Source organism: Elephas maximus, chromosome 19 (assembly GCF_024166365.1).
Source record: "Elephas maximus indicus isolate mEleMax1 chromosome 19, mEleMax1 primary haplotype, whole genome shotgun sequence".
Taxonomy (NCBI): domain Eukaryota; kingdom Metazoa; phylum Chordata; class Mammalia; order Proboscidea; family Elephantidae; genus Elephas; species Elephas maximus.
The window spans coordinates 48,244,212-48,267,437 of record NC_064837.1 but is presented as its reverse complement, the minus strand read 5'-3'; the positions used below and the strand labels follow the sequence as shown (position 1 = coordinate 48,267,437).

The window sequence follows — 23,226 nt, the reverse complement described above, 5'->3', positions numbered from 1 at the left end:
GATCACTTTCTTGAGGCCTAGACCCTGAATGCATGTCAAGTTCCGATGGACTTGACCAGCATCTGGTATAATGATCAAGACGAAATGAAGAAGAATAATAGCAAAGTGACTTACATCATCCCCTCAGAAGATTCACAAGCATAGAAAGAAGATGACAACAACATTCTGCGACAAGAAGTTTCGTGCCAGCATGTAGTTTCTCAGCAAGGCTTGGGAACAAGTTTATTACAAGAACAGGCTCTTTGCAAAACGATTGAGGAAATGTGCTCTTTGGTGGGTGGTAGGTCTGTGGTAAGTGGGTCTATAGCAAGTGGATCAGTGCAGGATGGTTGGCATCAGCAGCTGGGGTGGCAGCAGGCAGTCCTACAACAGGTGGTCTGATGGCAGGCTGGGTGGGGGCAGGGCTGGCAGCAGCTGGACATGCAGCAGGCTGGGCGGGGGCAGGGCTGGCAGCAGCTGGACACGCAGCAGGCTGGGCAGGGGCAGGGCTGGCAGCAGCTGGACACGGAGCAGGCTGGGCGGGGGCAGGGCTGGCAGCAGCTGGACACGCAGCAGGCTGGGCGGGGGCAGGGCTTGCAGCAGCTGGACACGTAGCAGGTTGGGCGGGGGCAGGGCTGGCAGCAGCTGGACACGCAGCTGGTTGGGCGGGGGCAGGGCTGGCAGCAGCTGGACACCCAGCTGGTTGGGCGGCAGCAAGTTGGTTGACAGCAGGGTTGGCAGCAGCTGGATCCAAAGCTCTGGGGTAGGCCACTAGTCAGGCAGACACATGTTGGGCGGTAGCAGGTTCTCCGACAGTACACAGGGCCAGAGCAAGCTGGCTGGCAGCAGGGTGTGGAGCAGCAACTAGGGCGGCAGCAAGGCTGGCAGCAGCTGGACCCACAGCTGGTTTGGCCAGCACAGCTGGACACAGAGCAGGTGGGCTGGCAGCAGCGTGTGCTGCAACAGGAAGGACGGCAGCAGCTGGCCTGACAAATTGGTTGGCAGCTGGTGGTACAGGAGGTGGTTTGACAAGTTGGGCAGCAGCAAGGCTGGTAGCAGCAGGACCCAGAGCAGGTGGGCTGGCAGTAGGTGGTTGTGCAGCAGGTGGGCTGGGAGCAGATGGTTGTGCAGCAGGTGGGCTGGCAGCAAGGGGGACAGCAGGAGTGGGTCATGGTGTCAGGTGTGGAGGGTGGGCTTCTGTTCAGAGGTGAGTTTCCCAGGTTCTGAGAACTCCTTCTGTTCTGGGGCATTTATACACTGGACCCCCAAAGTTGGGACCAATGAGCAGAACTTTTCCTTGTTATTATTTACTATACTCTTTTTCATGACCCACAGGAAATTGGCCAAGAAGGAAGTCTTCCCTAAGTATTATGAATCTTCTGAATATACATGATTGAATTGTTGTCCTAACTGATAAATAACTCATAAGAACTTATTTCCAAAAATAAGAGAGACAATCAACATCAATAGCATCATTTAACTATGAACCATCATTTTTTAAAGAGAGTGCATCAGTTGATCACCTGACAGTTCAAGTTCATTTAGGGAAGAGGATAGAACCATTGTCATACCGCCTTCTTTTTTCCCTCAGTGCCCCATAGAGTGGGATGCACCTCTGAAGATAGAGCATGTTGTTGATGAAACTGTGGTGACAAGTTTGAGCCATATTTTAGCACAGTTTGAACTAAAACCGTAGTTTACCAAGGTTTAGTCCCTGGGTGGTACAAGCGATTAATGTGTGCAGCTGTTAACCAAAATGTTGTAGGTCTGACTCTACCTAGAGGGACCTCAGAAGAAAGGCCTGGGGATTTACTTCCGAGAAATCAGCCATTGCAAACCCTATGGAGCACAGTTCTACTCTGACACGCATGGGGTCACTACGAGTTGGAATGGACTCCACAACTGGTTTGGTTCGGTTAACAAGGTATTTATCTGTGCCACACAAAATCCTGATTCAAAGATAGGTGACTATCAGCAGCAGACACTTGGTATCTCCACTTTGGTATCTTATTTCTTTAAAGAGGACACTGAGTTTAATTATAATTGACATAATCTCTTCCAAACTGAGTTCCAAATCTGTAGAGAAAGTCACTACCAGACCTACCCCCGGGAGGCTTATTTACCGTCTCAATGAGACAAATTGGCACAATACCCTCAACAGCGGGTTCAAACACATGAAAATCATGGCTATGGGGCAGGAGAGGAGCTGACTCCAGGCAACTAACAACAAGTGGTGAAATGCAGTTACTCTGACAAAGAATTTTTCCTTGAATTGTAGTTTAAAAATGCCAAGGCCCAAAAGTGTATTTAATGCAGGGAAAAAAAAGGAAAGCGATCACTCCATCATCTGTATGAATGAAGCAAAGGCAGAATAGGGTGCATACTACCTTGGATGCTTAGCAATTTCCATATTTGGCTAACCTAGAGCCTCAGAGTGGGCTTTTGATACAGTTTCATTTGCTCTGACTTAAGCTGCGGCTGAGGATTTCCGGGGTTGCTGCAGTATTGATGGCCTTGGCTGTACAAGTGGATAATCCCCCTGTTTGCAGATCTTGCCAAATAATCTGCTGCTGTTCACTGAGTAAGGAGCCCCGCTGGGGCAGTGAGTGGTTAAACCCACCAAACGGTGGTGGTTCGAACCCACCAGCTGCCCTACAGGAGAAAGGTGTGGCAGTCTGCTCTCAAAAGATTATAGACTTGGAAGCTCTATGGGGCCTATAGGGTTGCTATGAGTTGGAACCCACTCAATGGCAATGCGTAGTAATAGCAGTTCCTTGAGTCAGAATAGAATCATGTTGGGAAATGGGATGGGATGGGGTATTATTCATCTCTGTGTCTCTTCGTTGAGAATAGGCCCAGCGCATCGTGGGAATCAATCATTATTGAAAAGGAGAACTAAGTTTGCTAGCTTGAAAACTTGGACTGACAGTAATTTGTACTAGGACTGGAGAATTGTGGTTCTGGTTTGAAAAAGCGACACAATGACCAATTCTATTTTGAACGAGTCAAATTTGAAGCCACATACCTTAAACGCAGCCCATTGCACTCCACATTTCTTAGCTTCTTCACAATTCATAAGTGCACTGTGCTAATTTCACTGCCAGCCATTTTACTGTAATATATGGGGGGGAGGTCTGTTTTATTGTGTATTAACATATCTTGTTTGCATTTACTTTAAGCACTGTCCAAATAAAAGGCTAACTCTACATCAATATCCTACCAAAATCAGCATGTCTTTAGAAAGACAAACAATAGCAAGAAAATAATCCTGGGCATGGCAACAGCAGCTCCTTAACATCCCCCTCAAAACAAACAAACAAAACAAATAAACAACAAACAAACAAAAACCCTGTTGCTGTCTAGTCGATTCTGACTCACAGCATCCCTATAGGGCAGAGTGGAACTGCCCCATGGGGTTTCCAAGGTTGCAATCTTTATGGAAGCAGACTACCACATCTTTTTCTCACGGAGCAACTGGTGGGTGCAAACCAAGGATCTTTCAGTTAGCAGCCGAGCACTTAACTATTGTGCCACCAGAACTCCTTTTAGTAGCTCCTTCCAAAACCAAAAACCCATTGCTGTGGAGCAGCTCCTTCGAAGGGTGTAAAAGAGAACTTAGGGGAGAAGACTTTCAAACTTGAGACCATTTCACTGTTGCTAGGTGGACAGAAAAAGAGATTAGCGAGGGATCAAGATCCTGGATGAAGCCAATGGCTGGAGGTGGGGTTGAACTTGAAGGTACAAATAAAAGGTGACTTTGAAATGAGACATCTGAAAAGACAAGACATTTTAGTAATTAGGGTGAAAAAATGCAGGTGAGATGGCAGTCCCTGATGGCCTTGGTTTCCTTTATAATGACAAATTTAACAACAATCACTCCAGCAATGGCACTCATACTTAATATTCATTGAGTATTTAACATATGAAGACTGTACTGAATTCTTCACAAGCATTATCTCTTAATCCTCACAACACTAAGGTTGGTACTGTTAGTATTCCCATTTAAAATCAGAGAAACGAGGTTTAGTGAGGTTCAATGACTTGACAGAGCAAGGCGTCAGTGGAGCCATATTGTATTCAGGCCTGACTGCCAAACTCGTGTTCTTCCCATTCCTGCATTCCATAAAGCTGGAGGTTATGTTTTTAGTGAGCACTGTAGATCATGAGACTAAAATGGTAGACATGATTTGAAACTGAGCTGTGAAAAATGTGAAAATGAGTCAATAAGAGAGGGGCAACTGAAAAACTTGAAACTTGAAGAATTGCTTGACCAGCTCTTGGGCTGGTGGACTGGCTTCTTCTAGCCCCCATTTGCACACATCCAAATAATGTCAGCTCTGAAAGTACAGTTCAAGAGCTACCTCCTTCCTAGCATTTTCCCAGATCCCTCCACCTGACTGTGACCACTCTTACCTATTAATTCTCTAACATTTTATTTCAATTTTTCTTATGGTCCCTTGTACTTTAACCTAGGAATAAAGCTATTTGTTTATGTGTACATTCTATCTCTTCCAGACAGCAGATTCCTGCTACAAAGCCAAGTGATGTTAGTGCTTTACCTCTCTTAGTATTTCTAATTTTCTCGATTACTCAGCAAGGTTGGCATCATTTTCATTTTATAAATGGGAAAACAGAGGTGCAGAGCAATTAAGAAACATGCCCAAATGCCATAGGGTGGCTGAATTGGGTTAAGACCAGGTCTCTCTGATTACAACCTCCTCGTTCCTTCCCTTTGCCCCAAAACACAATGTATTTGGTTAACACTAATTAATATTTGCTCGATAAATGAGTTCTTGGCTCTGGACACAGTCTTGTCTAACCTGACAGCAGTTGACTTTTATCCATATGGCGCTTTGAAAAGGGCTCTTTGTTTCATGGACTCATGGGGTAATGACACTGAAGAAATAGTGACCACATTAAAGAATGGTGACAAATCATCAGAAGATAAACCTGAAGTAAAGGTACAGCACACACCAAATTGTCTTCCCTAAAACAATGTGAAACGCAGAAGAGAATTTCAGGAAAAAAATGATATCTTGGATAAAGCCAAGCAGAAGGAAGTTCTCTCTTCCATCAAATATAGGCACTCAGTATAATTGCCTAAGTTTGACACATGCTTTTCAAATCTGATAAACAACAGCTAAGACATAATGTACATTTCAACAGGATATTCAAATATTTTTTATCTTTAGTGGCCTATGAAATGACAGTTTCAGCAACATGAAAACTGTTCTCTAGTGGGGGTTATTTTCTATGAATGAGTAGGAGAGAATGCCCAGCTAACAGGCAGACTCTGATTTGTCACAGAAGAGAAAAGTGGCTGAAGAATGAGAAATAATTAAGGACCAGAGGTAATATTGCTAACACCTCTCTCCCACACACCCCCAAAATGGAGGGGAGGGCACAACTAATTTGATTTTTAGATTAAAAAATGTACCTAGAAAACCCATTAGTGGTAGAATATAGTTCCTTCATTAGATTTATAATATTTCTCAAGAAAAACCCATTTGTAATTATCTGTAATTGAAGATACTGGTGACAAATAGAGTCCTGCGTATGGTAACATAATCTGCCTGTTAGCTGGGCATTCTCTCCTATGCATTCATAGAAAATAACCCCCACTAGGGAACAGTTTTCATGTTGCTGAAACTGTCATTTCATAGGCCACTACAGATAAAAGAATATTTGAATATTCTGTTGAAATGTACATTATGTCTTAGCTGTTGTTTATCAGATTTGAAAAGCACGTGTCAAATTTAGGCAATTATACTGAGTGCCTGTATTTGATGGAAGAGAGAATTTCCTTCTGGTTGGCTTTATCCAAGGTATCATTTTTTTCCTTAAATTCTCTTTCGTCCCTCAGCAGGCTATACAAGAGGATAAGGGACAAAGAGACTTTCAAAACAAACAACCTTCCTCTCTGGGAAGTGCACCCAGAGCCTCAACCCACTGACAACATGACCAGCTCCTATTATGGTTCTGTCATTTCTGACCAAGGTTCTGGCAAGAGACCTGCTGTGCCCTCAGCTCCTGCCAGACCACCTGGTACTGAACGATCTGCTGCTGCCCTTCCTGCTGTACCTTCAGCTGCTGTTGCCTGGTCTGCTGCCAGACCACCTGTTGCCACAATACTTGGTCCTATCCCAACAGCTCTACTAAACTTTAAGCTTGACTATGAACCAAACTTCAGTCAACATGATGCCAATTGCAATCTAAGCAATGGTCTTTGACTTTCTTCCCTGGTCTTGCACTAAACTGCCATGATCTTTACTAACAAATTTTACCATATAACCTGTTGGTGTTGCTGTGTGCTATCGAGTTGATTCTGACTCATAAGGATCCTATAGGACAGAGTAGAACTGCCCCATAGAGTTTCCAAGGAATGGCTGGTGGATTCAAACTGCCAACCTTTTGGTTAGCAGCCTAAGCTCTTAACTACTTCGCCACCAGGGCTCCTATCATATAACCTAGCAACTGTCAATAAAGCATAAATCTATATACTGATAACTGAATAAACCTGTCATCTCCAAGATATCTCCCCTGACTTGAAACAGAGGACCAAACGTCTCTAAACAAAATAACCATAGAACTGTAGCCCAATTAGACCAGAATTCTAAGCCTATCATACTTGTACTTGACCTTGATGGTGACTTCTTTGTGGTAGCTCCAAAAACATTAACTTTCTTATTTTTATAGTCACTTGGCTTACACTTAAATCAAGTGTAAGAAGCTGTTAAAAAATACACAGGAAAATGATTAAATCCACAATCATAGCAGAGAATGTAACACACTATTTCAAAAGCAGTCATTTGAAGAAGAAAAATAGAGATAACAGAGAATTTTAGGAAGACTTAGATGTAATGGATATTTACATCTAAAAAAAAGATGGGCTGAGGGCTACAGACCATGGTCTTGGGGGACAGCTAGCTCAATTGGCATAACATAGTTTATAAAGAAAATGTTCTACATCCTACTTTGGTGAGTAGCGTCTGGTGTCTTAAAAACTTGTGAGTGGCCATCTAAGACACTCCACTGGTCTCACCTTGTCTGGAACAAAAAAAGAGTGAAAAAAAAAAAAAACCCAAAGATACAAGGGAAAGATTAGTGCAAAGAACTAATGGACCACAACTATCACAGCCTCCACCAGACTGAGTCCAGCACAACTAGATGGTGCCTGGCTACCACCACGGATTGCTCTGGCAGGGGTTATGATACGGGGTCCTTGACAGAGCTGGAAAAAAGTGTAGAACAAAATTCAAACTCACCAAAAAAAGACTGCACTTACTGGTCTGACAGAGACTGGAGAAACCCTGAGAGTGTGGCCCCCAGACTCCTTTTAACTCAGGACTGAAGTCACTTCTGATGTTCACCCTTTAGCCAAAGATTAGATAGGCCTATAAAACAAAGAATAAACCACATAGTCCAACCATGTATACGAGACTAAATGGGCACACCAGCCTAGAGGCTGAGGTTTTAAAAATGAAATATTTTATATTTGTCATTCCAGTTGGTAACAATAACAGCTACTCATTACTGTATCCCCAGAGCATAGGGTAGGACAGGCAAATAGTAGGTGTTCAACAGGTGGTTTGATGAATGAATAAATTGTTCAATTAAGCATGTTTTTAGAAATGATAAGATTGAACATCTTTAATAAGCTTAAAAGGCATTATATTTATTTTTCTTTGAACTGTTGATATTCTTTACTCAATTTTGTATTTTTAAACTTTTTTTTTAAATTGAGTTGTAAGAGGTATTTGCAGCCCTAGTGGCCCAGTGGTTAAGAGCTCAGCTGCTCTCCCAAAGGCCAGCAGTTCAAATCCACCAGCTGCTCCTTGGAAGCCGTATGGGGCAGTTCTACTCTGTCCTATAGGGTCACTAAGAGTTAGAATTGACTCGATGGCAGTGGTTTATTTATTTATTTTTTGGTAAGAGGTATTCATATATTAAGGAAAACAGCTCCTTTTGTGGTATATTGATTAATGAGTTTGTTCCCAGTTGCCCTTAAACTGTTGATTTTAAGGTTTTTTTCTTTTTTGACCAGGCAGTAAATTTTTTCTGTTGTCTAAATTTTAAATCTTTTCCTTTATTACTATTAAGTTTTCTGTGTCTTGGAAAAACTATACTGCTTCAAATATTTTAAGAAAAAAAATTCCCAAATTTTCTTCTAGTATTTTCACGGTTCATTGTTCTCAAAAGGGTCTCTAGAAACAAGAAACATTGTTTCCAGTTGAGGAATGATGTGAGACACAAGGCTTTAAGGGATACACAGAATGTTGAGTTCCAAATGATTGATCACATGATAGGCAATCCAGTGAGGAAGCTGAAGATTCTTTGGAATTAGATGATACCCATAAGAAAGAAAATCAGAGGTGATTCAGTAGGACAGATTAGATTGGTTAAACCCTAACAGAGAGAAAGGAAAAATACATTCCATCTAACTTACATATACTCCCCTACAATTAACTAATTTCAGAAGTGTCTATCTATTAATATAAACAATAACAAGGAAATAGCCATTAACATGGTGACAGCGGCTCCTCAGCAGGGTATAAAAGGTGAGGCGGGGCAAGGAGACTTCCAAATTTGAGAAATCACTCTCCTGTAAAGACATCTACAACCTCCACCCTCTGACACCATGGTCGGCTCCTGTTGTGGTCCCATCTGCTCTGACCAGGGCTGTGGCCAAGTCTTCTGCCAGGAGACCTGCTGCCGCCCCAGCTGCTGCCAGACCAGCTGCTGCCAAACCACCTGCCGCCCCAGCTGCTGCCCCCCAGCCTGCTGCCAGACCACCTGCCTTCCAGTCTGCTGCCGTCCAGTCTGCTGCCAGACCCCCTGTCGCCCCAGCTGCTGCCGCCCCAGCTGCTGCCGCCCAGTCTGTTGCCAGACCACCTGCCGCCCTGTCTGCTGCCGTCCAGTCTGCTGCCAGACCACCTGCCGCCCCAGTTGCTGCCGTCCAGTCTGCTGCCAGACCACCTGCCGCCCCAGCTGCTGCCGCCCAGTCTGCTGCCAGACCACCTGCCGCCCCAGTTGCTGCCGTCCAGTCTGTTGCCAGACCCCCTGCCGCCCCAGCTGCTGCCGCCCAGTCTGTTGCCAGACCACCTGCCGCCCAGTCTGCTGCCAGACCACCTGCCGCCCCAGTTGCTGCCGTCCAGTCTGTTGCCAGACCCCCTGCCGCCCCAGCTGCTGCCCCCCAGCCTGCTGTCAGACCACCTGCCGCCCAGTCTGCTGCCGTCCAGTCTGTTGCCAGACCACCTGCCGCCCCAGCTGCTGCCGTCCAGTCTGTTGCCAGACCACCTGCCGCCCAGTCTGCTGCCGTCCAGTCTGTTGCCAGACCACCTGCCGCCCCAGCTGCTGCCGCCCAGTCTGTTGCCAGACCACCTGCCGCCCCAGCTGCTGCCGCCCAGTCTGTTGCCAGACCACCTGCCGCCCAGTCTGCTGCCGCCCAGTCTGTTGCCAGACCACCTGCCGCCCCAGTTGCTGCCGTCCAGTCTGTTGCCAGACCACCTGCCGCCCCAGCTGCTGCCGTCCAGTCTGCTGCCAGACCACCTGCCGCACAACTTGCTGTCGCCCCAGCTGCTCTCAATCCTCTTGCTGAGCATCATACCTGACAATCAACCATGAGCTGGCCACCATCTTATCAACAGAAAAGTGGCATTCATATGAACTTTTCTCTGTTTTAAACGGCCACTACCTTTATTATCCTGTTATACCAGTAAGCAACTGGTGAAAGGCCACAAGTCTACACTGAATACCCCTTATGTCTCCCATGGACCTTTTCTTTGCATTCAGTCCTCAGATACATGATGCAGTGGACAAAGTCCCTGAGCCCATGATTATTACCCTCATCTTGAGATTCACAATTATATGTTAATTCTTTCTCAATAAATTTTTTTTTATCAGAAATTCTTGTATACTGAATTGTATTTGAGAGTTGACTGTCAGTTTTTTTCCCCTAGCGTTCTTTCAAGATGAAGAATAGTTTGGGTTTCTGTGGCCGGAAAGAAAATTGATTTTGCAAATATTATCTAATGCCTATATTGTAGGCAGGACCTTCTTCACATATTTTTCAAAATAAGATAACCCACCTTACTTGTCTTATTCAGTCAACAAAATTATTGATCACTTGCCATGTTCATTGCACCGTTGGGCTCTGGGAATTATATCAAGATATGTGAGCCACTGTTTCTTCCTACACGGATCTCACAACCTAGTCTTGGAAATAAGAGGAAGGTCAAGGCAAGTAGACTGTTTTGGGTACTATTGATCATAAGGGGTGAATTCCTGTTTTGAAAAAAGTTAATATAGAAGTAATAATTTTTAGAAACAGAATGAGTCAAGTCAGTAAATTCAAGGGAAATGTACACATTCATAAAATAAAGAGGAAGCAGAGGAGACAAGAAAGTGTTTGCATTCTTGTGATGACTAGAGAAAATGAGCCAAAAAATAAAAAACCACCTGCAGTTGACCAAATGTGACAGACTAAACCTCCCTGGCCTTACCCAGCCCCCTTCATTTTAATGATGGCTGTTGTTATTCGCTGTTGAGTCAGCAGGGACTCGTGGTGATGACATGTACAACAGAATGAAACACTGCCTGGTCCTATACCATCTTTACAATCGTCGTCGCAGATACTGTGTATTTTGAGTGCCTTCCACATAGGGGGCTAATCTTCCAGCACTACATCTGATGATATTCTGTTGTGATCCACAGGGTTTTCACTGGCTAAGTTTTGGAAGTTGACAAGGTCTTTCTTCCTAGTCTGTCTTAGTCTGGAAGCTCTGCTGATACCTGTTCACCACTGGCGATCCTTCTGGTATTCAATATACTGGTGGCATAGATTCTAACAACACAGCAACATGTAGTACAACACAACAGTGCAACACACTGACAGACGAGTGGTGTCTTTTTAATGATCCCAGCCCAATGATACTATACTAAAAAAGTCATAAGCAAATGAGGAGACCATTAGTCAGAGGGGGAGTAACACCCCCTTTGGGGAAGATTCGGGGAGGAGGAAGAGGGTTTGAATGGTAGGCAAAGGTGAGTTTATAAGAGGGAAAGATTTAGGTTGTGCCTCAAAGCCCTGCACTAAGACTGCACTCATTGGACATTCTTAGATCCTACAGGTCTCCTTTATCTCAAGCAGACTTAATCATGTTCAGGTAAGTAAGCCAAATGTCTCCTGCAGTCACATTACTTCACTTGTCTTGTCTGATGCCACTCCCACATGAAAAGAAGATACTTGAGTAGGAGCAGAATAAATGAGCCAACGATCTTTTTTTAGCAATGATCTAACAGTCTGTAGTACATAAAAATATTCCCATTCGTTCCTTTTAATTTTACATTTTAATTCTATTACTCCTTATACCAATCTCATCAATCAAGATACAGAATACTTCCAGTACCACAAGAATTCCTCAAGTTACCCTTTTATAGCCACACACTACCTCCTTGACTCCTGGCAACCATCGATCTGGTCTCCATTTCTATAATTTTGTCATTTCAAGAATGTCATATAAATGGAATCATACAGTACATAGCCATTTCAGATTGTCTTATTTTCACTCAGCATAATTCTCTGGAGATTCATCCAGGTTGTTTTGTGTATCAATAGTGCATTCCTTTTTATTGCTGAGTACTAGGCCATGGTATGGATGTACCAAATTTTTTTTACCTGTTCACCCACTGAAGGGTATTTGGGTTGTTTTCAGTCTTTGGCTATTATGAACAAAGCTGCTATAACTAGGGTAGTTACAGAATAAATGATGAAACAGAAAGACCCAAAATTATAAGATTTTTTTTATCATAAAAGAATATATACATTTCAACACTAAAAAGGCAAAAAGGACTAACATATATCAGAGTAAAGGGGTACTCCTCAATTGACTACATTGTTATATCAAAATACGTACCTTATTCTTATTTTTTCTCATTTAACTTCATGATTATGAAAACATTATCACAAGCTGGACCTGGGTCATAGACTAGTATTTGAAAACCATTCCTCTAGACTATTGTATAGAAGTGGCACAAAATCACCATCTACTAATATTTCTTATAGGTACATGGGACAAAATTAAAGAGCTTCCATGAACATAAAAATAAAACTGTCTTCTGAAAGTTACTTATAAATCACCTCTGGCTTAGAGCCCAACCCATTGACATCAAGTCGATTCTAACTCATAGTACAGGACAGAGTAGAACCACTCCATAGGGTTTCCAAGGCTGTAATCTTTACAGAAGCTGACTTCCACATCTTTCTCCTGTGGAGTAGCTGGTGGGTTCAAATGGCAGACCTTTCACTTAGCAGTTGAGCATTGAACCACTGTGCCACCAGGGCTCCTTTGGCTTAGAGCTGAGTAAGAGCAAATTAAAATCTGAGGCACTTGGTTTGTGGAAGGCTATGGCTTACAGCTGGAGTCCTGACTCCATCTTGAGGTTTGATATAAAATCAGGATCCATTTTACTGTTTGTTAAGTTACTTCTTTAATGCTTGCTGGTAAGCCACTTGACATGGTAAAGGATTCTGTCCCAAATACAGGCCAAAATCCACCTTGGCCTCTTGAACCTTGCCCGGAATTAATTCTACTTTAAAATATGTTTTACAACCTGTTCCAGGGAAACTCTTACTAAAACTTGTCTCTGATAAAGTATCAAATAATCAGAAGTAAGAAACAAATTCATCGTGGTTCTTTTGCTCGAGCTACTTAACATGTTTTAGTATATTCATAGTTTCTCCTGTAATTTCTACTAATATTCATAACTTTTACTGTAACTATTTAATATGTATCCAATCAGACTGTGATTATTACAATATTCATTGATCTTCCTGTAAATGCCTTAGCACATGGATTTGTTCCTCTTTCTACCCTATAAGTATGCTTCTGTAACTGCCCCACCATGGATTGCTTGGTTCCATTTTCAGTGGGCTAGGCAGCTTCCCAATTGCAATTGCCTTGAGGCTTAACAAATCTCTGTACTTTTAATTTCAAACAGTGCCTGAGTTTTTATGCTCGTTCACAGAGCAGAGAAATGCAAAACCATACACAGGGAGAGAATGACTCCAAAGAACCAATCTTGAATTAAGATATTGATATGCCTAAAATATTCATTTGCTCATGAGAAAGGGGAGCGTGTCCATACTGGATGCAGAAACCAAACAGAGTTTGAAAGCAGAAAGATGAAGGTATTGGTCAAAGATACGCACTGCAAATGAGTTACCCTAAAGCTATGCCTTCTAAACCCAGCTTTTAATCCAACATAGTCATTTAAAAATTTTTGCTTTTAAATAAGAATTGCATAGATATAGACATTCTAAAAATTTGAATAATGCACTGTTTCTTGTACAGTGGGATATTTTCATGCTTTAGTTTTTCATATGGCTGGAGTACTTCCTCGGGAAATTTTACCAAAAGCGTACATACATAGTATAGTTTTTGGTTCCTTGCATGCCTGGAAATACCCTTCTTTAGCTCTTTCATGTGAACAAATTGTCTGCTTGTGGCTTAAATGGGTAGTCGTCTACCAAAAATTCCTTCTCGCTCTTGTACTGTGTAGAATTACCCCTGGGAAGTAGCCCCCATTCAGGCGCTATATTTCCCAGCACCCAGCAGAGAAAGAGAAAGAAATGGGAATTTTGTGAAGAAATAGGCTTGGCTGAGTGTGGTCAGTTAAAGTTCTTTGACTGGATGGAAGAGAAGCAGTTATATCCATTAGCACATCTCCCTCAAGGGCACTGTAAATCTGTGAAATCTCTAAGAATTGCAGGTAACAAGCAGACAGAAGCATATTCCCCTATACGCTGGGTGTCCATGCCGCTCAGGTCAGTAGCCACTCTCAACCAGCTGCAAGGTCATTTGTCTTTGACCACACAAGCTCCACCAGAAATCATAATTTAGTCCTTACATGGTTTCCTCACTAAGTCTTCGGCCTTTCCTGCCTCACTGTATACCACATTTAACACAGTTCCACTCCTGTTTCATCTTCTTGAGAAGACTAAGTCTCTAGTGCATTTGTCTCAGCAAGGAGTTGGAAGAAAAAGTCATGGCCATGGACCCTCCCTGCCACCTTCCCTGAATAATTCCCTGGGCAGCTTATTAAAAATATAGATTTATTGGTTGCACTACTGGAGATTTTATTATTTGATTTTGGTTATTTATTACTTGGTTGTTTCAGAAAGAAGAGATTATGATTATTTCACATGCAACCTTGATTCCTAAATAGAGTGATACTACCAATAAGAGTTGGTTAATGTCATGAGGAAATATGCCAAAACGCATTGTTTGGGATTTCCTTCTCTAACTCACTAATTACCAGCCGGCACCTAGAGTTGTCCCCTTACTCATCCCTCAAGAGTGACCCACAGTGGTGGACCTTCCCCTTTTCCCAAGCCCTCATTCCCTCATTCTGAAATGGGCTTGATTTCATTCCCATTGATTTTCCTCAGATTCAGTCCCAACTGCTGTGTGTTGTGTCATGATTGAAAGAGGAATATATGGAATCTAGTAACAACCTGTCAGTCACAGGATAGCCAATTGGAGAAGAGAGCGGCCTTCTTGAAAATTAGATGATACACACACACGAAGAAACAGAACAGTCCATCTGGAAGGAAAGATTAGACTTAATATACATTATAGAAAGGAAAGATGCATCCTATTTGACTTTTGCAAGAAAAAATGGCTACAGTTATCTGATTTGATAATTGGTTATGTACTAGGATAAACAATAACAAGTAAAAAGCTCTCTCAAGGTGGCTTAAAAGGGGATCTGGGGCTGTAAGACTCCCAAACTCTAGAACATCGTTTTCCTGGAAACACCAGGATCTCACCCTCCAACACCATGGTCTACTCCTGTTGTGGCTCTGTCGGCTCTGACCAGGGCTGTGGCCAAGACATCTGCCAGGAGACTTGCTGCCACCCCAGCTGCTGCCAGACCACCTGCTGCCACCCTAGCTGTAGTGAGTCCAGCTGCTACAGCCCCAGGTACTGCCTCCCCAGCTACTGTGTGTCCAGCTGCTGCCACCCCGGCTGCTCTGTGTCCAGCTGCTGTTGCCCCAGCTGCCTTGTGTTCAGTTGCCACCGGCCGAGCTGCTGTCGTCCAATCTGATGCCAGACTACCTGCTGCCGTACCACCTGCTGTCGCCTAAACTGCTGTGGGTCCTCTTATTGTTAAATTTCATTCATAACCACCAGGCCTGAGTCAACCACCGTTATGCCAATTTATCAGTCTTACTCATATTTCCTTTCTTCACAGCACCTGGCCTTGTTCTAAACTGTCACTATGTTTAGTCATCCCCTTGGTCATGCTGCCAAGCAACTATTTAAAAGGCAGCAATGTAAACTAACTACCACACAAAACCTCTAAGTTCTATGGCCATTGACCTGGCATTCATTCAGATGCCAAATGTCTACACTACTCCATTGGAAATATTGCTAATCTATGACTGCTGTGCATGGCTTGACCTTTACAATAAATTTTGTGTAATATAGTAACTATGTCTCAATAAATATTTACTATCTTGGTATCAGAAATGTTTGTGGTCCTTAATTACTTTTTAGTGTTGACTGCTTATTTGGAGTTAAGTTTGGATTTGTATCACATGAGCAAAGAAAACTGATTTTACAAAATAAACCTAAGCCATATACATTTTCCCCAAACCAGATTGCCCACCTTACTTGCTGACAAGTCTTTTGAGAGAAAATAAGAACTTCATTGCTACTATAATGATTTACAGATCACCTGGCAGGGTTCTTGCACTATTGGGGTCTGGGGAGCACATGAGATGAATGAGACCCCGTTTCCATTCCTCAAGTAAATCACAATGAGATTTTGGATTTAAGAGGAAGGCATATGTCAGGTGGAGTGTGTTGGTAATATTGGTAAGAAAAAGTAGAGTATTTGATAAGAGTAATATGCAAGGATTGATTCACAAACATAAAATGTGTCAAGTCTAAAAATTCAAAGGAATATGTACAGCTCACAAACAAACAAGACAAAGTGAAGAAGAGGATCAGATGACAGAAGAGTGTTCATATTATGAAGGTAATTACTGTAAAAAAGGTACCAAGCAAAATTATAGTCATTTTAAGGAGGGGGAGGTAAATCAGGATAAATTCATGGTGTGGGACTAATTATGATGGAACCTATGAGAAGAGAGGAGTCAGGGATTTCAGGTTGAAGTCACAGATGCTGTGGGAAACCGGCGAGTATGATGTCACTTGTCTTAGGCTGGGTTCTCTAGAGAAGTAAAACCACTCACGCTTACAAATACGTATATATAAGAGAGAGATTTATATCAAGGAAATGGCTCACGCGGCTGTAAAATCTAGAAAGTTCCAAGTCTGAGGGTCACTGTGGATCAGGGGGGAGGCTTTTCTGACTCATGTAGCCACAGGGGCTGGCAAGCCCAAGATTGGCAGGTCAGATGGCAGGCCTCTGGCTCACAGGTTGTGGAAGTCAACAAATCCCAAGATTGGCAAGTAAGCTGCTAGCTCAGGTCCCAAGAACTGGAGGTCAGATGAACAGGAGGCAGCTGTAGGATCCAGAGTGAGCAAAAGTCCAAGAGCTCTGCCAGAAAGTCCACCTATATTGGTTGCAGGCCACAGTCTCAAGGAAACTCTCTTTGAACTGACTGGCTGCTCCTAACAGATCTCATCATGGAAGTGATTACATTATATCAGATCTCATTGCAGAGGTGATCACATCAATACACAGCTGCCAAACTGCATTGTAACTGCCAAACCACTGAGAATCATGGCCCAGCCAAACTGACACACAACCTTAACCATCACACTTATGGTAAGGAAAGTAATGCGAGTTAAATTGGAGGCGCTAGTTGGGTGCTATTTTTGAGGGGATGGATTGACACTGTTGGGGGAATGGTCTGCCTCTATGCTGCCCATCCAGTTAGCCTGAGTAAAGGCCTTGGGCATAGAACATTCTCTGATAAGGAGGCTGGAAGCTGGGTCGCTGTCTCTTTCCCAGTTCTTTCTACTTATTAGAGGAACCTTCCTCCTGTTCCAGGCACGCAGTAACTTTTTCTGTCTCTTGCACATGTGTAGGCACCATATGGCACCTGGCCAACTCCACTTCTGTATCTCTTTCCATCAGGGAAAGAACGGGATCTCTTGCACTACAGCACAAGAGGGGTGAACGTAGAACACCTGCCCTGCACAGGCCATATGTGGGATGGGCCTGCTGACCATGGGAGACCAGTGCCCACTAGTGAAGCTCATCTCGCTCTGTCTCTTCTCTATGTGAGTAAACCATTTCCTATGCACTGTTATAGCATGTGTGTGATCTTTCGCTGGCGATTGTGAATGCTGCCGTGACAGACACATTAATGACATTCACCCATTCATGCTCCATTAAACTCTAATTGCAGGGTTTGCATGCATTTATAACTATGACACATATAAAGAATACATTTGAGCCCACTTAGCATGACCTGGCATGAAGTCTTCCAGCTGCCTCTGTCTTCTCTATAACTCTGAAATTCTCTTTTCCATTGAGAGTTCAGTTTAAGTTGGACTTCCTATGTCTTTTCAAGAGTTTCCCTTCCCTTCCTAAGTGAAATCATATGTTCAAGAGCTGAATATTTTAGGATTAGGCAAAAGCTTTTACGCGGAAAAGATAATAAACAAAGGGAAACAAAGACTAGCACAAAACTAAAATGACATATTTGTAAATTAGTAATGTGATACAAGTTTTACTCCTAGATTTATTCTAAGACAGCAACTGCTCTACAGAGGTCATTTCTCATTGCAGTATTTCTCAAATGCCCAGGCCTGAGAAACATGTTAGAGCCGCAAGCTATTATGCCTGCCGTATTGTCTCTGTATTTTAAAGCTGTTTTTGTTTTCTTATGCTATGCTGCCGATACCATATTATGTGGCACATAAACATTTATGAATACTTCATCTTAATTTTTACATTTTTCCCTTTATTACAATAAAATATGTTATTCTATTATTGTTTTTGGCACTTGCCTTTTGCATTTCTCTTGTATTTATGCTTGAGTTTTCTTTGCTGATTTTTATCCTTTACTAATTCTAGAATATATTTGAACCTTTAAATTTTACTAGTTTCTTCTCTCAGTACCATTTTTTTGGTATACTACTTCATAGTGGAATTCTTTATTTTGATTCATTTCTCAGTTGGTTGGAATACTTCTTAAAATAATTTTAAAGGAAGGAATAAGCCGGGAGTCCTTGCAAATCTTTCCATTGCCCTCACACATGACCAATAACTTGTCTGGATTTACAAAACATTTTAGACGTGAGCAAAATATTTTAAAAATTGCCATGCGGTATATTCTAACATTGGAAGAAAAGCCTGGTGATCTACTTATGAAAAAAATCAGCCATTGAAAACCCTATAGAGCACAGCTCTACACTGACACACATGGGGCTGCCATGAGTCAGAATGGACTCTACAGCAACAGGTTTTTGTTTGTTTGTTTTTACTGCTCTAACATGTTATGGATACACAGAGAAGGAGACTCTCACTAATATGTGGAGCATGAGTAACTAACAGGTTGACTTCAGGAAAAACTTTAAGGAGGAGCATATATATCAACTGCTAGGCTTAATTTTCCCTGACATATCTGTCAGTTTGTTGTACTGTGGGGGCTTGTGTGTTGCTGTGATGCTGGAAGCTATGCCACCGGTATTCAGATACCAGCAGGGTCACCCATGGCAAACAGGTTTCAGCTGAGCTTTCAGACTAAGACAGACTAGGAAGAAGGACCCAGCAGTCTACTTCTGAAAAGAATTAGCCAGTGAAAACCTTATGAAGAGCACTGGAACATCGTCTGATATACTGCTGGAAGATGAGCCCCCCAGGTTGGAAGGCACTCAAAGGATGACTGGGGAAGAGCTGCCTCCTCAAAGTGAGTAGGTCTTAACGATGTGGATGGAGTCAAGCTTTCAGGACCTTCATTTGCTGATGTGGCATGGCTCAAAATGAGAAGAAACAGCTGCAAACATTCATTAGTAATCGGAACATGGAATGTACAAAGTATGAATCTAGAAAATTGGAAATTGTCAAAAATGAAATGGAACTCATAAACATCTATATCCTAGGCATTAGTGAGCTGAAATGGATTGATATTGGCCATTTTGAATCAGACAATCATATGGTCTACTATGCTGGGAATGATGACTTGAAGAGGAATGGCGTTGCATTCATCGTCAAAAACAACATTTCAGAATCTATCCTGAAGTACAACACTGTCAGTGATAGGATAATATCCATAAGCCTACAAGGAAAACCAGTCAATACGACTATTATTCAAATTTACACACCAACCACTAAGGCCACAGATGAAGAAATTGAAGGTTTTTACTATCTTCTACAGTCTGAAATTGACTGAACATACAATCAGGATGCATTGATAATTACTGATGATTAGAATGAGAAAGTTGGAAACAAAGAAGGATCAGTAGTTGGAAAATATGGCCTTGGCGATAGAAACAATGCCAGAGATTGCATGACAGAATTTTGCAAGACCAATGACTTTTTCATTGCAAATCTTTTTTCACCAACATAAGTGACAACTATACGTGTGGACCTTGCCAGATGGAATACACAAGAATCAAATCGACTACATCTGTGGGAAAAGACGATGGAAAAGCTCAATATTATCAGTCAGAACAAGGTCTGGGGCTGACTGCAGAATAGACCATCAATTGCTCATATGCAAGTCCAAGTTGAAACTGAAGAAAATTAGAACAAGTCGATGAGAGCCAAAGTATGACCTTGAGTATGTCACACATGAACTTCAGACACAACCTCAAGAATAGATTTGATGCATTGAACACTGATGGCCGAAGACCAGACGAGTAGTGGGATGACATCAAGGACATCATTTATGAAGAAAGCAAGAGGTTATTAAAAAGAGAGTAAAGAAACAAAAGACCAAAATGGATGTCAGAAGAGACTCTGAAACTTACTCTTGAACATCGAGTAACTAAAGCAAAAGGAAGAAATGATGAAGTAAAAGAACTGAACAGAAGATTTCAAAGGATGACCCCAGAAGAAAAAGTTAACTATTATAATGACATGCGCAAAGAGCTGGAGATACAAAACCAAAAAGGAAGAACATGCTTGGGCCTTTCTCAAGCTGAAAGAACTGAAGAAAAAATTCAAGCCTCAAGTTGCGATAGTGAAGGATTCCATGGGGAAAATACTAAATGACACAGGAAGCAACAAAAGAAAATGAAAGGAATACACAGAGTCATTAAAACCAAAAAGAATTAGTTGACGTTCAGCCATTTCAACAAACGGATGCAGCGTTTGAAGTACTCACATGTCTATGCCAGGAGATTGGAAGACAGCTACCTGGCCAACTAACTGGAAGAGATCCATATTTATGCCTATTTCCAAGAAAGGTGATCCAACCAAATGCAGAAATTATTGAATGAGATTATTAATAACAGCTACTCATTACTGTATCCCCAGTGCATAGGGTAGGACCTGGCACATAGTAGGTGTTCAACGATGGTTTGATGAGTGAATAAATTGTTCAATTAAGCATTTTTTATAAATTATAAGTAACATTGAACATCTTTAATAAGCTTAAAAGGCATTATATTTATTTTTCATTGAACGGTTGCTATCCTTTACTCAATTTTCTGTTAAATTTTTTCTTTAATTGGGTTGTAAGAGGTATTCTCAGCCCTGGTGGCCCAGTGGTTAAGAGCTCAGCTGCTTACCAAGAGCTCGGCAATTCAAATCCACCAGCTGCTCCTTGGAAGCCCTATGGAGCAGTTCTAGTCTGTCCTATAGGGTACCTATGAGTCAGAATCGACTCGATGACAATGGTTTTTTTTTTTTTTTTTTTGGTAAGAGGTATTCACATATTAAGGAAAACAGCTCCTTTTGTGGTATATTGATTAATGAGTTTGTTCCCAGTTGCCCTTAAACTATTGATTTTAAGGTTTTTTTTTTGACCAGGTAGAAAATTTTTTCTGATGTCACATTTTTAAATCTTTTCCTTTATTACTATTAAGTTTTCTGTGTCTTGGAAAAACTATACTGCTTCAAATATTTTAAGAAAAAAAATTCCCAAATTTTCTTCTAGTATTTTCACGGTTCATTGTTCTCAAAAGGGTCTCTAGAAACAAGAAACATTGTTTCCAATTGAGGAATGATGTGAGACACAAAGCTTTAAGGGATACACAGAATGTTGAGTTCCAAATGATTGATCACATGATAGGCAATCCAATGAGGAAGCTGAAGATTCTTTGGAATTAGATGATACCCATAAGAAAGAAAATCAGAGGTGATTCAGTAGGACAGATTAGATTGGTTAAACCCTAACAGAGAGAAAGGAAAAATACATTCCATCTAACTTAAACTTACATATAAAAACAAAAAAAAAATATACTCCCCTACAATTAACTAATTTCAGAAGTGTCTATCTATTAATATAAACAATAATAAGGAAATAGCCATTAACATGGTGACAGCGGCTCCTCAGCAGGGTATAAAAGGTGAGGGGGGGCAAGGAGACTTCCAAATTTGAGAAATCACTCTCCTGTAAAGACATCTACAACCTCCACCCTCTGACACCATGGTCGGCTCCTGTTGTGGTCCCATCTGCTCTGACCAGGGCTGTGGCCAAGTCTTCTGCCAGGAGACCTGCTGCTGCCCCAGCTGCTGCCAGACCAGCTGCTGCCAGACCACCTGCCTCCCAGTCTGCTGCCGTCCAGTCTGCTGCCAGACCCCCTGTCGCCCCAGCTGCTGCCGCCCCAGCTGCTGCCGCCCAGTCTGTTGCCAGACCACCTGCCGCCCAGTCTGCTGCCGTCCAGTCTGCTGCCAGACCACCTGCCGCCCCAGTTGCTGCCGCCCAGTCTGTTGCCAGACCCCCTGCCGTCCCAGCTGCTGCCCCCCAGCCTGCTGCCAGACCACCTGCCGCCCAGTCTGCTGCCGTCCAGTCTGTTGCCATACCACCTGCCGCCCCAGCTGCTGCCGCCCAGTCTGTTGCCAGACCCCCTGCCGTCCCAGCTGCTGCCCCCCAGCCTGCTGCCAGACCACCTGCCGCCCAGTCTGCTGCCGTCCAGTCTGTTGCCATACCACCTGCCGCCCCAGCTGCTGCCGCCCAGTCTGTTGCCAGACCCCCTGCCGTCCCAGCTGCTGCCCCCCAGCCTGCTGCCAGACCACCTGCCGCCCAGTCTGCTGCCGTCCAGTCTGTTGCCAGACCACCTGCCGCCCCAGCTGCTGCCCCCCAGCCTGCTGTCAGACCACCTGCCGCCCAGTCTGCTGCCGTCCAGTCTGTTGCCAGACCACCTGCCGCCCCAGTTGCTGCCGTCCAGTCTGTTGCCAGACCACCTGCCACCCCAGCTGCTGCCGCCCAGTCTGTTGCCAGACCACCTGCCGCCCCAGCTGCTGCCCCCCAGTCTGTTCCCAGACCACCAGCCGCCCAGTCTGCCGCCCCCCAGTCTGCTGCCAGACCAGCTGCTGCCGCACAACTTGCTGTCGCACCAGCTGCTCTCAATCCTCTTGCTAAGCATCATACCTGACAATCAACCATGAGCTGGCCAGCATCTTATCAACAGAAAAGTGGCATTCATATGAACTTTTCTCTGTTTTAAACGGCCACTACCTTTATTATCCTGTTATACCAGTAAGCAACTGGTGAAAGGCCACAAGTCTACACTGAATACCCCTTATGTCTCCCATGGACCTCTTCTTTGCATTCAGTCCTCAGATACATGATGCAGTGGACAAAGTCCCTGAGCCCATGATTGTTATCCTCTCCTTAACCTTCACAACTAAAATTCTTTCTCAATAAATTTTACCTTGGTATCAGAAATTCTTATATACTGAACTGTATTTGAGAGTTGACTGTCGCCACCCTCCCCCCCCCCCCCCGCATTATTTCTTTCAAGATGAAAAAGAGTTTGGGTTTCTATGGCCTGGAAGGAAAATTAATTTTGCAAATATTACCTAATACAGGACCTTTACATATTTTTCAAAATAAGATAACCCACCTTACTTGTCTTATTCAGTCAACAAAATTATTGATCACTTGCCATGTTCATTGCACCGTTGGGCTCTGGGAATCATATCAAGACATGTGAACCACTGTTTCTTCCTACAAGGATCTCACAATCTAGTCTTGGAAATAAGAGGAAGGTCAAGGCAAGTAGAGTGTTTTGGGTACTACTGATCATCAGGGGGAAATTCCTGTTTTGAAGAAAGTTAATACAGAAGGAATAATTTTTAGAAATAGAATGAGTT

The 23,226-nt window shown here is 43.0% G+C and overlaps 3 protein-coding genes and 1 pseudogene across 3 annotated transcripts; 3 read left to right on the top strand and 1 right to left on the bottom strand.

Annotated features, from left to right (window-relative positions):
- Positions 1–335: 335 nt before the first annotated feature.
- LOC126062607 (keratin-associated protein 9-1-like) lies at positions 336–1,151 on the bottom strand. Its single transcript, XM_049860313.1, has 3 exons — positions 799–1,151; positions 611–723; positions 336–556 (listed from the first exon to the last, which is right to left on the bottom strand). The coding sequence occupies exons 1-3, from the start codon at positions 1,149–1,151 to the stop codon at positions 336–338; spliced, it is 687 nt and encodes a 228-aa protein (XP_049716270.1).
- A 7,330-nt stretch (positions 1,152–8,481) lies between these two features.
- On the top strand, positions 8,482–9,577 carry LOC126063174 (keratin-associated protein 4-7-like). The gene is made up of 2 exons (XM_049861359.1): positions 8,482–8,733; positions 8,815–9,577. The coding sequence occupies exons 1-2, from the start codon at positions 8,618–8,620 to the stop codon at positions 9,575–9,577; spliced, it is 879 nt and encodes a 292-aa protein (XP_049717316.1). The 5' UTR covers positions 8,482–8,617.
- A 5,243-nt stretch (positions 9,578–14,820) lies between these two features.
- LOC126062409 (keratin-associated protein 4-7-like) lies at positions 14,821–15,153 on the top strand (annotated as a pseudogene).
- Positions 15,154–21,497: 6,344 nt separating this feature from the next.
- Positions 21,498–22,492, top strand: LOC126062376 (keratin-associated protein 4-4-like). Its single transcript, XM_049859880.1, has 2 exons — positions 21,498–21,968; positions 22,158–22,492. Exons 1-2 carry the CDS (start codon positions 21,557–21,559, stop codon positions 22,490–22,492), a joined length of 747 nt encoding a protein of 248 aa, XP_049715837.1. The 5' UTR covers positions 21,498–21,556.
- The last annotated feature ends 734 nt before the right edge of the window (positions 22,493–23,226 follow it).